The sequence below is a fragment of the Grampus griseus genome (genome assembly GCF_964374135.1).
Source record: "Grampus griseus genome assembly, chromosome: 8".
Classification (NCBI taxonomy): Eukaryota; Metazoa; Chordata; class Mammalia; order Artiodactyla; family Delphinidae; genus Grampus; species Grampus griseus.
In genome coordinates, this window is record NC_139002.1 from 107559343 (window position 1) to 107571350 (window position 12008).

Below are 12008 nucleotides of genomic sequence, written 5' to 3' on the forward strand. Positions count from 1 at the left end.
CCTAAACCACACGGGGCAGAGGGTGGGCATGTGACCTTTCCCAGGTGCTCGCCTGGGCTCAGAGACACAGAGAGTGGACAAGCTCTCCTGTCCCCAGGGACGCCCCCTCTCCGGCCTCCTCGACCCCAGCCTTCCCTGACCAAGTTGAAGCCACAGACGGAGGTCAGAGCATCCTGGGAAACAGGTGCCCCTGTCAGCTCTGGCATCACAGGCAGCCCTGCCCGGTGGCCTTCCTGTCCCTCCCCACTTCCTTCTCCCCACCAGCCGGCTACAGATCGGCGTGCGCAGATGGGAAAATCCACCATCCTCTGGATGGATATCACTGATCCCCAAACACCCCGGGAGCCCAGAACTGCGACGCCTGCACGAGCCAGGTTGTGTGACCGCCTCTGGTCCAGAGGTGACAGTTGGCAAGTGGCAAGGCAGCTGACGCACAGAGAGGGAGGACTATCTGGGCCACCTGCCTGTGGCGGAAAAGACCCGGGAAAAGTAGAGCGGCCCTCAGCGTTCCCGCCTGCGACGACGTCCCGCCCGCCTTCTGCATCAGGAAGAAGACCCAGCCATTCAATGTGCCTCACCTCAGCCTCACTCGGAGCTCGGGGGCGGGGGGGGGGGAGACAGCGCCTTTGCCACAGGGGCTGAACATCATCAGGGGTCTCCTCTCTGGCTCCCAGGCCAGGGGACAGCGAGTCCTGGTAACCAAGGGCACTCGGTCCCTCGGCAATAGGGAAGTGTCCCTCGGGGCCACTCCACCTGGACTCAAGGGTTCAGAAGAGGCTTAGAGTCAGCAGAGGGCAGGCGCTCCAGGGGGGCACCCCATACCGGCCTCAGAAGGCCTCCTCTCCCCAGACCTCCACAAACAGTGCCTGGATCTGCCCCGATGCACCTGCCATATCTGCACTGAGCGATGGCCGGGTGGGGCCCCCCACACGGGGCTGCTAGGAGGATCAGTGGGGGAAAACAGACGAAGCTCCCCCTCTCTGCCCCCCGCCGGCTCTGTCACTGAAGCTTTGATGGAAGTTAGCACCTCTGCATCTGACCATCACCCAGGCTGGCCTGGGAGCCATGCAACACAGGGCTATATCTACACCATCTCCATGCCCCCATCCCTGGTTGCGGGTGCAGTAGTGGGTGCTCGGAAGTGCCTGATGCGTTAAACCCCAGTCAGAAACTGCAGGTTGTCCTACCAAGGAGGTCACAAATGGGCCACATGGACACCCCTGGACAGGAGGTGTGGCGGCAGCAGACACCAGGGGCAATGAGCGGAAGGGCAGGTGGGCCCATGAGTTGGTCCCCAAGCACCAGAAGGCGAGATGACTCTGAGGGCAGCAGGGTTAAGGCAGGTGGGCTTCTCCCCCAGGGGAGGGGGCGGGTCAAAGTCCAGAGAAAAGATAAAGATGGACCATGCTGATGACGGCTGGGGCAGGGCAGAGGGTAAGCAGCACAGCTGGGGCTGCCAGACCTGCCTCCCAGCTGCTGGTCAGCTGCAGAAGCAGCTGCTGTGCCCGGAGCCTGGGAACCACATGAGGAGCCCAAGGAACCCCACTGTGCGTAATCAACGACAATCAGCAAGGAGACTGCGTCCAACCTGAAAACTTGATCCTCAGGAGAAATCCATCCAGCTACCATCTCTCCACCTACCCACCCATCCAGCCATCCATCGACTCACCTGTCCATCCATACACCCATCCATCCGTCCTCCATCCATCCATCCATCCACCCATCCACTCACTTATCCATCCATCCATCCATCCATCTTACCACTTATACAAACATTATGTGTTCACTCATTCATCCAAATTTCAAAAGAACCCTGCCGGAAGCCCAGCTGATCACTTACCACCAGATGCTGGATAAGCCAGTTAACCACTGGAAGCCTCGGTTTCCCCATGTGATAAGAGGGGATGATCTGGGGAGACCTGAGAGTGAGTCAGCAGGAACCACTCTGCACAGGTGTGTGAACACTCAACACGTCTGCTTCACTCTCTGCTTCAACTGGAAAGTGGGTGACAGGATGCACGTGTCAGCCAGCTGGTTCCAGCCGGCGCCAGAGTGTGTCACTGGGCAGAGAAGTCAAAGCGAACACAGCTCCAGTCTGGGAGTTCTGTTCCTTGAGCCACTTTGCAGACAGTCAGCTCCCGAACTCATCTGTCCAAGCCCGGAAAGGCTTTGTCTAAGAACAGGAAGAAGTTGGTCCTTGAAGACCAGAGTGCGTCTGCGGTTCTAGGTACCAGCAGTGATGTGTGGTCCACACAAAAGCTGAAGCATCTTCTCATTCCAGGTTAATCTGAGCCTTGCCAAGTGCCACTTCACGAGTGGAAAAATAGGGGCCCCATAAATAGTGACGTAGGCGCAGAGATGCAGAGCTGACCTCACATCCTGGCTCCCCGATCCCAGCTCAGGGCTCCCTGCGGGCTCCCTGCTCTGTGCGGTGACGAACCAGGCGACCATGACCTCCCTTTGCCCCGTTTTATGAAATGCACCCTCTGCTGGGCCCTGCTCGCCCGTGGCAGCCCTCGACGGCAGCAGGGGCCACAGCCCCCCAATGGCTTCAGGTTGGCAGTGCCGTCCCCTCTTGGAGGCCAGGCTGGGCCCGTCCTGCCTGCACAGTGAGGATGGGTCTGAAGTTTCCCCCACCCCAAAGGGTCCACACTCTCCTTGTGTTCCGTTCAAGAACAGCCAGGAGGAATTCCAACGGCGCTGTTTTGGTATGAGGGCTACATCACTGAATTGTCAATATCAGAAAACTGGTCGACCGTGGGGTGACCTGGACATTTCCCAGCTCTCCTGGATGAACAGGGACCTGCCTGCACATGGAACTTTCTCCGTTCGTTCCTTCGTCAGCCACTTACACATCCAGCCACTCCTTCACCCGGCAAGTATTTAGTGGATCTGCAGACACCCATGGACTTGAGACAGACTCGAGCCTCATGGGGGAAAAGTACAAGTTGACAAGATGCTTCTCTGTGTGTCTGATGTGTCAGCACAGAGGCTGGGGTGACGGGGAGAGGGCGTGGGCTGCGCGAAAGGCTCTGCTGGGACGTTTGGGGAAACGTGATGCCACAGAGACCAGGGGCATGATTGGAGGGGCACTGGGACCAGGGGCTGTGCTGGAGACGGGGAGCCCTGTGTGCAGAGTGGTGGCAGAATCACAGATATGAAGAAGCAGAATCTCCCAGAGCTGGGGACCTGCTAGAAATCGGGGTGTCATCCAAGTTCCAGACTCATGTGGGTGGAAGGAGGCTGCTGGAGGGCTACCTGCCGGCGGCTCTGGCGGGGGGTGGCCTTTCCAGCACAGAGATCCCAAGCCCTGCCCCCGCTGACAGCTGTGTCTTAAGCATGGAAGCTCAGACTCCACGTCACCCCCTGTACCATCAGCGTTGTTTCCTCCTCTGCCTTCGGGCCGGGAAGAAATGCCAGAGCTCTCAGCCCGCACACCTCCCCGAGCACCGTGGCCCCCTCCCGGGCTTCTGGGTTGCGTTTCCGGCTTTCGTGGCTCTGGTGCCAGCACCCCACACGCCACAGCCTCCCCGCAAGGTCCTGAGGAGGTGCTTCGGGGATGGGCAATCATTAGACATCCCGTCCTGCTGGGGTGGCCAGTGTGCAGCGGGGGCTTTTGTGGACTCCAGAGAAGTGGGACCCCCCCGATCTCAGAAGTGTGCCCGCCTCGGAGCACCCGCACTGTCCAGCTGCCCCGACACACTCCAGGACGGCCCCAGGCCACCGACGTTGGGATTCTGCCTGTTTGCAGACACAAGGCTCCAGGCGGCAGGGCGTGGGCACCTAGAGCCCCCGAGGAATGGGGAAGAGTCTGGAAGGTGCGTCCTTCCCTGTACCTTCCCACGCTCTGCTCCGGTCACACAGGACCCCTTGCCTCTCCCCGATGCCTGGCTGGCCCGCTTCTCCACCTCCGGAGCCCCCCTCCTCCGTGGAGGCCCCTCGTCTCCCCCAGGGAGGTCTGAGCCCTGACTTGTGTGCGCTCTGCCTCTGGAGGAGTCAGTCTGTCCGGGGCTCCCTGTCATCGACTACATCAACCCCGGGGCTGACACGCTTCCCGCCCTCATTTCTCGGGTATTCGCCTCTGCACGGTGAGCGCCCATCACAGGCCGGTTGTTCACGCGTTTATGCCACCAGCTGAGAGAGCAAACACTGAATGTCCCCGGTGCGGAAGGACAGAAAGTGACAGGCAAGGGCAGCCCGTGTGGTGCCCGGACCCGATTCCTCAGCAGGCCGGACGCACCTGCTGTCCCGGGGTGCCCCCTTCACCTGGCCCCGCCTACCCGCCAGGTGGCCACCTCCTCACAGACCCCCTACTCCTGACGTCTGGGTGACATGCCGTTAGCACCCGGGCTCGGGCAGCGGGCAGGGTGGCGGGGGACAGCCCGACTCCACCCCTGCCCTGTCTGCTGACGCCCTCCCGCCTTCTGGGTCAGGACGGCACGTGGGGGGGAGCAGCACAGCAGCTCTCACCGAGGAAACCAGGTCCCTGTGCCGCTGGGGAGCACAGCTCTGGCATCCTGGTCCCTGTGTCCCCAAGAGGCGGGACGAGCGTGCGCGGAGGTGGACAGGCGCGAGCCAGGGGGGCCCCACAGCGCCCTGTCACCCCCCGAGTCTGCCCAGATGGGGGCATATCCCCCGGAAGGGATGTGCAGGGCGGGGTGGATTCCCACTGACCCAGACCCTTCGGGGACCCCCGCTCCGCCCATACAGCCGAGTTCAGGGAAACGAAAGCAACGTGGTTGAGAGACAGACTTTGGGAGCCCTTCCCGCTCAGCCCCTGCCCATGGGGGAGGTGGGCGCGCAGGACACAGCCAGCCAGCCTCCCTGCCTGCACGCAGCAGGCTTTTCTCTCTGCCGAGCCCAACGCACCCTGGAACCGCTCCTTTGATGGGAGGGTGGCCGGCACGCCCTCTGGTGCCGGTGAGGCCAGGGCAGCCCTCAGGACTAGCTGGCGAGCTTTGCGGGAATATGTCAAGAGCTGTTCCCAACCTGGCGAGAACAGGGCAGCTGGGAGGGATCCTAGGAGGACCCGCACTCCTCTCCACACTCCGGTGGTGGGTGATGGGGCCACCCAGCGAAACCCCTTCTCAGGCCGGTTCTTAGCAACGTGGACCAGCCATGCCAGTGGGCGCCACTAGAGGGCGACGCAGGCAGGCGCATGCAGAGACTCCAGGTGAGGCAGGGCACCGGGACGGGCTGCAGGCAGACGGGTTCCCGTCCATTCTGAACCCTCTTCCTTCTTCTAATTTGCACTCAGGTCGGCTGGCTATCGAGGGCTGGCTCCACGTGGGAAGCTGCCCTGGCCCACAGCGCAGAGCCCAGGCCCGGGAGGAAGCCGCTTGGCCAGGGCTGGCAGAAGCCCAGGGATGGGTGTGTGGGGCTTGGGCAGCTGGGGGGCCTCGGCCCCATCTCGTCAAGCCTACACCCGAGGGTTTGGCCCGAGGCCGGTTCTGGCCACGTGGAGGTGCCCATCACACTCCCGGCGCCTCAGGGCTCTGCCCGAGGGAGAGGCGCTGAGTGGTCAGAACTCCCCGTGGGCAGCGAGAGAGGAAGGAGGGGGTGAGGTGGGGTGGGCAGCCAGAGGGAACCCCCGCCAGATGCTCAGGACGCTGGGACTCCCTCAGGCTGGCCTGACGCCCTCCACTTCCCCTGCCCCTTACTTTGCCCAAGCCGCAGCCCTCACCAGGATGACCTCCTCTGCAGCGGTCAGAGGGTCGGTCAAGACGCCTTTTACGATGAGGAAACCAAGGCAGCCAACATGTCTGTGGAACTTACACGGGTCTCAGCACGTGGCCGGTGCTCCCTTCAGCAGCCTCCTCGGCCCAAACCCAGCAGGTCCCCTTTTACATATGAGAAAACGGAGGCACAGAATGGTTGAGTGACTTGCCCCAAGTCACACAGCAGGTAGGAGGCAGAGCTGGATGCAACTGGCAGGTTGGCAGCTACCCACTGAGACAGGATCCGCAGACAGAGGGGTCCGCGTGGGGCTGGGGCTCTCCCCTCCATGACTGGGGAGTATCCCAACCCACCTCTGGGTTCTGTGATAACCAGAAAGCGCTCTGGGGGCACCTGGGCAACCCCGAGGCTGGGAGCCGTGGCCTCCCTGCAAGGGTCCCCGTCTGTCCCAGGCAAGGGCTGGGCTCTGAGCTGTGAAGACAGAGACGGGATGGAGGGTTCAGCTGCCTCCTTGGGCCCCCATAAGGCCCAGGGGCTGTGCTGTGGTACCCTGAGCGCAGGTACCCCATCACTGGGGCTGCGTGTACGGCCGTGTCCACGCCTGAGCACAGGTGTGAAAGCAGAGAGCCTGCGTGTGGCTTAAATGCCACCATTATCCTGGCGACCACGGGGAACCAGGGTGCCTGGCAGGTCCCTTTTATGACACGGGAGTCTCGGGGGCAGTACCCGAGCAACTCAAGGGGCTCCTGTCAGCGCGTAGCTGCCGAGTGAGCAGATCCGGAGCACACAGGCACACACACACACATGCGTGCACATCCGGACACACGTGCACACATGGACATGCAAGTGCACACACAGGCACACAAGTCCACGCACACACACACACCATCACACAGATGCACGCACACACACACAAACACAAATGCACACATGGACACAAAGACACATGGACACACAAGTGTGCACACACACACACACCCCCCACAGGACATCAGGGACAGTCAGATGGGGTCCCTGCAACACGCCAGCTGCCGTCCTCTCTGCACAGCAATATTTCACTTGCAGCTTTTGCAAGTCCCTGGCCAGCCTGCCTTTGGTATCTTATTAGATTTCGTACTGGAGGAAGGGGACACACTCTCTTCAAAATTATAGTCATAATTCCAGGTAACGGTGTGAAGTGGAATCCGAGGCCTCGGGGGAGCCCTTTAATTTAGCTTTATGGCACTCGGCAGCACCTGGGATTCTCCCTTGGGGTGACTCAGAGCGAGAATCTAGACCAGAGGAAGGATGGGCTCTCGGGTGTGAGAATGAGACTCCAGGGGGGAAACGCGGATGGGCTCCAGTGCCGATGTGGGCCTCCGGGCGCTGGCACCGAGACGGGGCCAGGAGACCGGGGTTGCCACGGGCCCGCTCTCCCCACGCCCTCACGGCTGCAGCCCGGACACCTGGCCTGCTGCCCCCGGCCACAGCAATCGGCCCTCTCCCAGGACCACGTGAACCACTGAGCCCTCCATCCGGGCTGAGCCCGGCCGCCTCCTTGACATCCCCGACCGGAGCTGGGGGGCGTGGCGTCAGGAGTGACTACGGCTGGACAGACTCACCGCAGGCAGGTGTGGTGAGCCCAGGTGAACGGGGCACGGTGGGATGGGGAACCGGGTCACGAGGCAGAAGGCCGGACCAGAGGGGGCATTCAACCCTCACCAGAAACACCACGCCGGGCAGGACACACCAGTGTGCCAGCTCTCTCTGGGCCACCATGGGTGAGGACAGAGTTCAAGGAGGACAACTCTCATGACCTGCCCCAGCTACATGACCTGGCCTCAGTGCTCTCATCTGGGAAATGGGAGGCTGCAGGGTCCTCTGTGGGGAACGAGCCAGGTGGGCTGAGGCGCACGGAGCAGTTCGTGGGTCCACGTGAGATTGCAGAGGTGGTGACGGGGTCAGAAAGGGCACTGCTTCGGCTGCTGCAACAGCACTGAGGCCCCAGTGACGAGCCCATCCCCAGGGAGTCACATCCCGGCCTGACAAACTCTGAAGGCCAGTGAGGAGGTGGACAGCATGCCCGGGAGCTGGAGCTCTGGGTGGGAATGCAGCCCCCCTGACTGCTGGGGACACAGGGCAGTCAGAGGGTGCCCACGGCCCGAGTGAGACGCCCGAGGGGGTCCACGCTCTGGCCTATGCTGGCCTTGTCTCCTCTTCTAGAAAGGGGATGGAATGGGGTTCCCACCCCCCGGGCTGCTTCAGAGTCTGCCGGGACGCTCCCCCTGCCCCTGCCTCGTGGGCAGACACAAGAGGACCAGCCGGGGCTGCTACTGAGTCTGGTGGGGGGGGGTTGTCGGGCTCCAGCACTAGGACGTGGCCTCTCGGAGCTTCACCTGTGCCAGGGTGTCTGGTGGCTACGAATGTGAGGGCTCATTCTGGCTAAGGTGTGTTGACGGTAAACATGGCGCCTGGAGAAACAACCTAAATATCTATCGACAGATGAATGGATAAAGAAGATGTGGTGTATATACAATGGAATATTACTCAGCCATAAAAAAGAATGAAATAATGCCATTTGCAGCAACATGGATGGACCTAGAGATGATCGTCCTGAGTGAAGTCCGTCAGAGAGAGAAAGACAGGCACTGTATGTTATCATTTATACGTGGGATCTAAACTATGGCACAAATGGACCTATCTGTGAAACAGAAACAGACTCACGGACATAGAGAACAGACTCGTGGCTGACGAGGGGGAGGGGGGTGGGGGAGGGAAGGACTGGGAGCTTGGGATCAGCAGATGCAGACGATTATGCAGAGGATGGACGAACAAGGCCCTCCTGTACAGCACAGGGAACGCTATCTAATCCCCTGGGATAAACCATAACGGTAAACGAGCATACAAGGGCACCCAAAGGAGGGTACAAAAAGAATACATATATGCATAACTGAGTCACTTTGTGGTACAGCAGAAACTAATACAACATTGTAAATCAACTGTACTTCAATAAAACAGACAAAGGAACAAAGAAAAAGGTATCCCCTGGAGGAGCCCTCAGCCCAGGGCAGGCTGGGGCCCCTAGCTCCCTGTCTGTCCACACTTCACTTCTGAGACCCAGAAGCCAATGCACAGGGAAAGGAGACGGACTTCAAACACCTGCGGCTGCCCAAGCCAGCCTGGCTGCTCTCAGGTGATGGTCTGAGCCAGGGCAGTTGGCAGAAGTTTGGTTTTCAAGTGTTCTTAACATCCGGGTTGGAACAAAACAGGTGTTTTGCTCAACCTCCGGCCCCGCCCTGAGTTCTAGAATCCAGGGGCTCTGAGCAAGGAGGTCTCCCTCTCCCTGGTCCCCACGGGAGCCCACCCACCTGGCCGCTCCTTACCCGACGTGCCAGGGCTGCCAGGGCCTCTTGCCGTCCTCGCCGGTGCCGCCCAGCCTGTTGAGCGAGGGGGATCGGCTGCGGGGCCCGGAGGTGTAGCTCCCAAGGGTCTTCACGGCCCCGTCGGGCCTGCTGGGCATCTGCTGTGGCAGCTGGGGTGAGAGGCTGCGGTGGGGGCCGGCCGAAAGGACGGCCCAGTCAGGTGCGCTGGCATTGAGGTTGTTGTCGCTGTTGGAACGCAGCAGGACCCGGGGGGCGGCCAGTGTGCTGGGGGGCCGTCGCCTTCGGTTGGAGTACGCCGGGGCCTCTCGGAAGGGCACTGCGTCGGAGAGAACGCGAGAGGCGGGTGAGGGCACGTACGGCACCGTCATCGAGGCCCCCAGCCACCAAGGACACGGACACCATGAGTTCTGCACCGATCCCCCCATGGGACCCCGCCATGTGCAGAACTCACCCCGACACAGGAGCAGAGACGGGTGGAGACCAAGAGAGTCTTCCTTCCACGGAGGCTCAAGCCAGCACTTGCGATGGAAGGGACACAGGGTCTGACTTCCATCTGGGCGGTGCCCAGGCCCTCAGCAGCCCAGAGACCGCGTAAGGACGGGCTGCCCCGTCGCACATGACAGTCAGGGCACCGAGGCAGCCATGGAGCTCCTCCTCGCCACGACCTGAACTGAGCCCCTGTGTGCACTGGATGGTGTCCTCCCCCAAACCCCTGTGTTGAAGTCCTAACCCCTGGGACCTCAGAATGTGCCTGTATTTGGAGGTGGGCGTCTTTCAAGAGGTGAGGAAGGTAAAATGAGGTCACTGGGGTGGGGCCCTAACCCCACAGGACTGGTGTTCTTATAAGAGGAGGAGGTCAGGACACAGACACACACAGAGGGACGACCCCGTGAGGACACAGGGAGGAGATGGCCGTCTACATGCCGAGGAGAGGCCTCAGGAGGATCCAGCCCTGCCCACACCTGGATCTCAGATTCCAGCCTCCAGGACTGGAGACAGGGATTGGCTGTGGTTTGAGCAGCCCAGACACCCACAGGCCCCAGCTCTACTGGTGGGAAGCAGTCTGTCCCGACCCCCACTGGGCTCCTTTCTCTACCCATCAAACCAGGACCCGGCAGCGTGCGACAGGGGGGGATTGACAAACCTCCCATGCTTCTTACGAAGCTCTAGACCAGGGGCGAGGCCCTCGCTCTGTGAGATCAGTACACCCAGGGACCTGGAATGAGGACACTGCTCGCAGGGCCCGTGAGGGCCGGAATCCACACGGCCCGTGCCCTGGGCCAGAAACAGAAGGTGTCCTTTCCAAGAAGAGGCGACTAAAGAAATGTAAGCCTCTGGGTTGCAGGGGAAGTGACACGCCGATTCCAGCAGCAAAGGACACAGACCCCCTTCGCGCTGGCTGCCCCAGGCCGAGGCCCAATACACGAGGCTGTGCACACTTTGGCCAGAAGCCTGGGCGGCCGGTCCGCAAACCGGCCCGCAGGGCCATGGGTAACACACAGCCTCCGGGGGGCTTATCTGGACCTGGGGAAGCCAGCACCTCAGAGAACGGCGTCAGCAGTTCAGGACGGGGTCCTGCAGGACCCACCAGCCCAGCTGCCCAAGGTCAGAGGTGGTGAGATTCGTCATGGAAACCAAGTATAGCAACCCCCTGATGCCAGCCCACTCCCACGCTGGAGGGCAGGGCTCACGGGGACAGAGGTGGCACGGGCAGGGCTCACAGGGACAGAGGTGGCGTGGGCAGGGCTCACGGGGGACAGAGGTGGCGCGGGCAGAGCTCACGGGGGGCAGAGGCGGTGCGGGCAGGGCTCATGGGGGACAGAGGTGGCGCGGGCAGGGTTCACGGGGGACAGAGGTGGCGCGGGCAGGGCTCACGGGGCACAGAGGTGGCGCTGGCAGGGATCACGGGGACAGAGGTGGCACGGGCAGGGCTCACGGGGGACAGAGGCGGCGCTGGCAGAGCTCACGGGGCACAGAGGTGGCGCGGGCAGGGCTCACGGGGACAGAGGCGGCGCGGGCAGGGCTCACGGGGGACAGAGGTGGCGCTGGCAGAGCTCACGGGGGACAGAGTTGGCGCTGGCAGAGCTCACGGGGCACAGAGGTGGCGCGGGCAGGGCTCACAGGGGACAGAGGTGGCGCGGGCAGGGCTCACGGGGGGCAGAGGTGGTGCTGGCAGAGCTCACGGGGCACAGAGGTGGCGCGGGCAGAGCTCACGGGGGACAGAGGCGGCGTGGGCAGGGCTCACGGGCACAGAGGTGGCGCGGGCAGGGCTCACGGGGGACAGAGGTGGCGCTGGCAGGGATCACGGGGACAGAGGTGGTGCGGGCAGGGCTCACGGGGGCAGAGGCGGCGCGGGCAGGGCTCACGGGGGACAGAGGCGGCGCGGGCAGGGCTCACGGGGACAGAGGTGGCGCGGGCAGGGCTCACGGGGACAGAGGTGGTGCTGGCAGAGCTCCATTGAGACAGCTGTGACCAAGTGCACCCCTTTGCCGCCTCCCTGGGATGCAGGGCAGTCCTGGGAAAGCAGAGATGTAGCCAACCCAGGGGAGCCACACGGAAATGTCACAAGGCTTCCCAAGGACGCACGCTCAGAATCCACATCTGGCTCCTACAGTTGTGAGAACTTGGAAGCGACCCACGGGGGAGGTCACGCTCTTTCCAGCCGCACCCTCATGCCAGCCTGCTTCCTCTGAAGCCTGTCTGTCAGGGCAAGAGACACTATCACTTGCGTCCTCAAAGCAAAGGAACTCTTCAAAGCCCGGCCGGGAGGGAGATGGAGGAGAGGCATGCTCCGCGGACCCCTGTCTCCAGGGCCCAAGAGGCCGCCCTCTCCAGGGCTCAGCCCACCGGGGAATCAGCCCAGGCCTTACCCCCACCTCCTAGTAAAATCTCAATTTGGGGAAAAGTGCCGGGTTTGTGTTTGCTGGTCACCAGGGAGAAGCTCATCCTTGTCACTCCCTCTGTCAGTGT

General features: G+C 62.1%; 1 protein-coding gene across 1 annotated transcript in view; it reads right to left on the reverse strand.

The window, feature by feature from the left end:
- SHANK2 (SH3 and multiple ankyrin repeat domains 2) overlaps positions 1-12008 on the reverse strand; it is a gene marked incomplete at its 3' end in the record, with an annotated part of 537007 nt that overhangs the window by 265618 nt on the left and 259381 nt on the right. The window contains exon 12 of the mRNA XM_082660603.1: positions 9039-9354. Coding sequence (XP_082516729.1) covers positions 9039-9354 — 316 coding nt within the window. The remainder of the gene's footprint in view (positions 1-9038; positions 9355-12008) is intronic.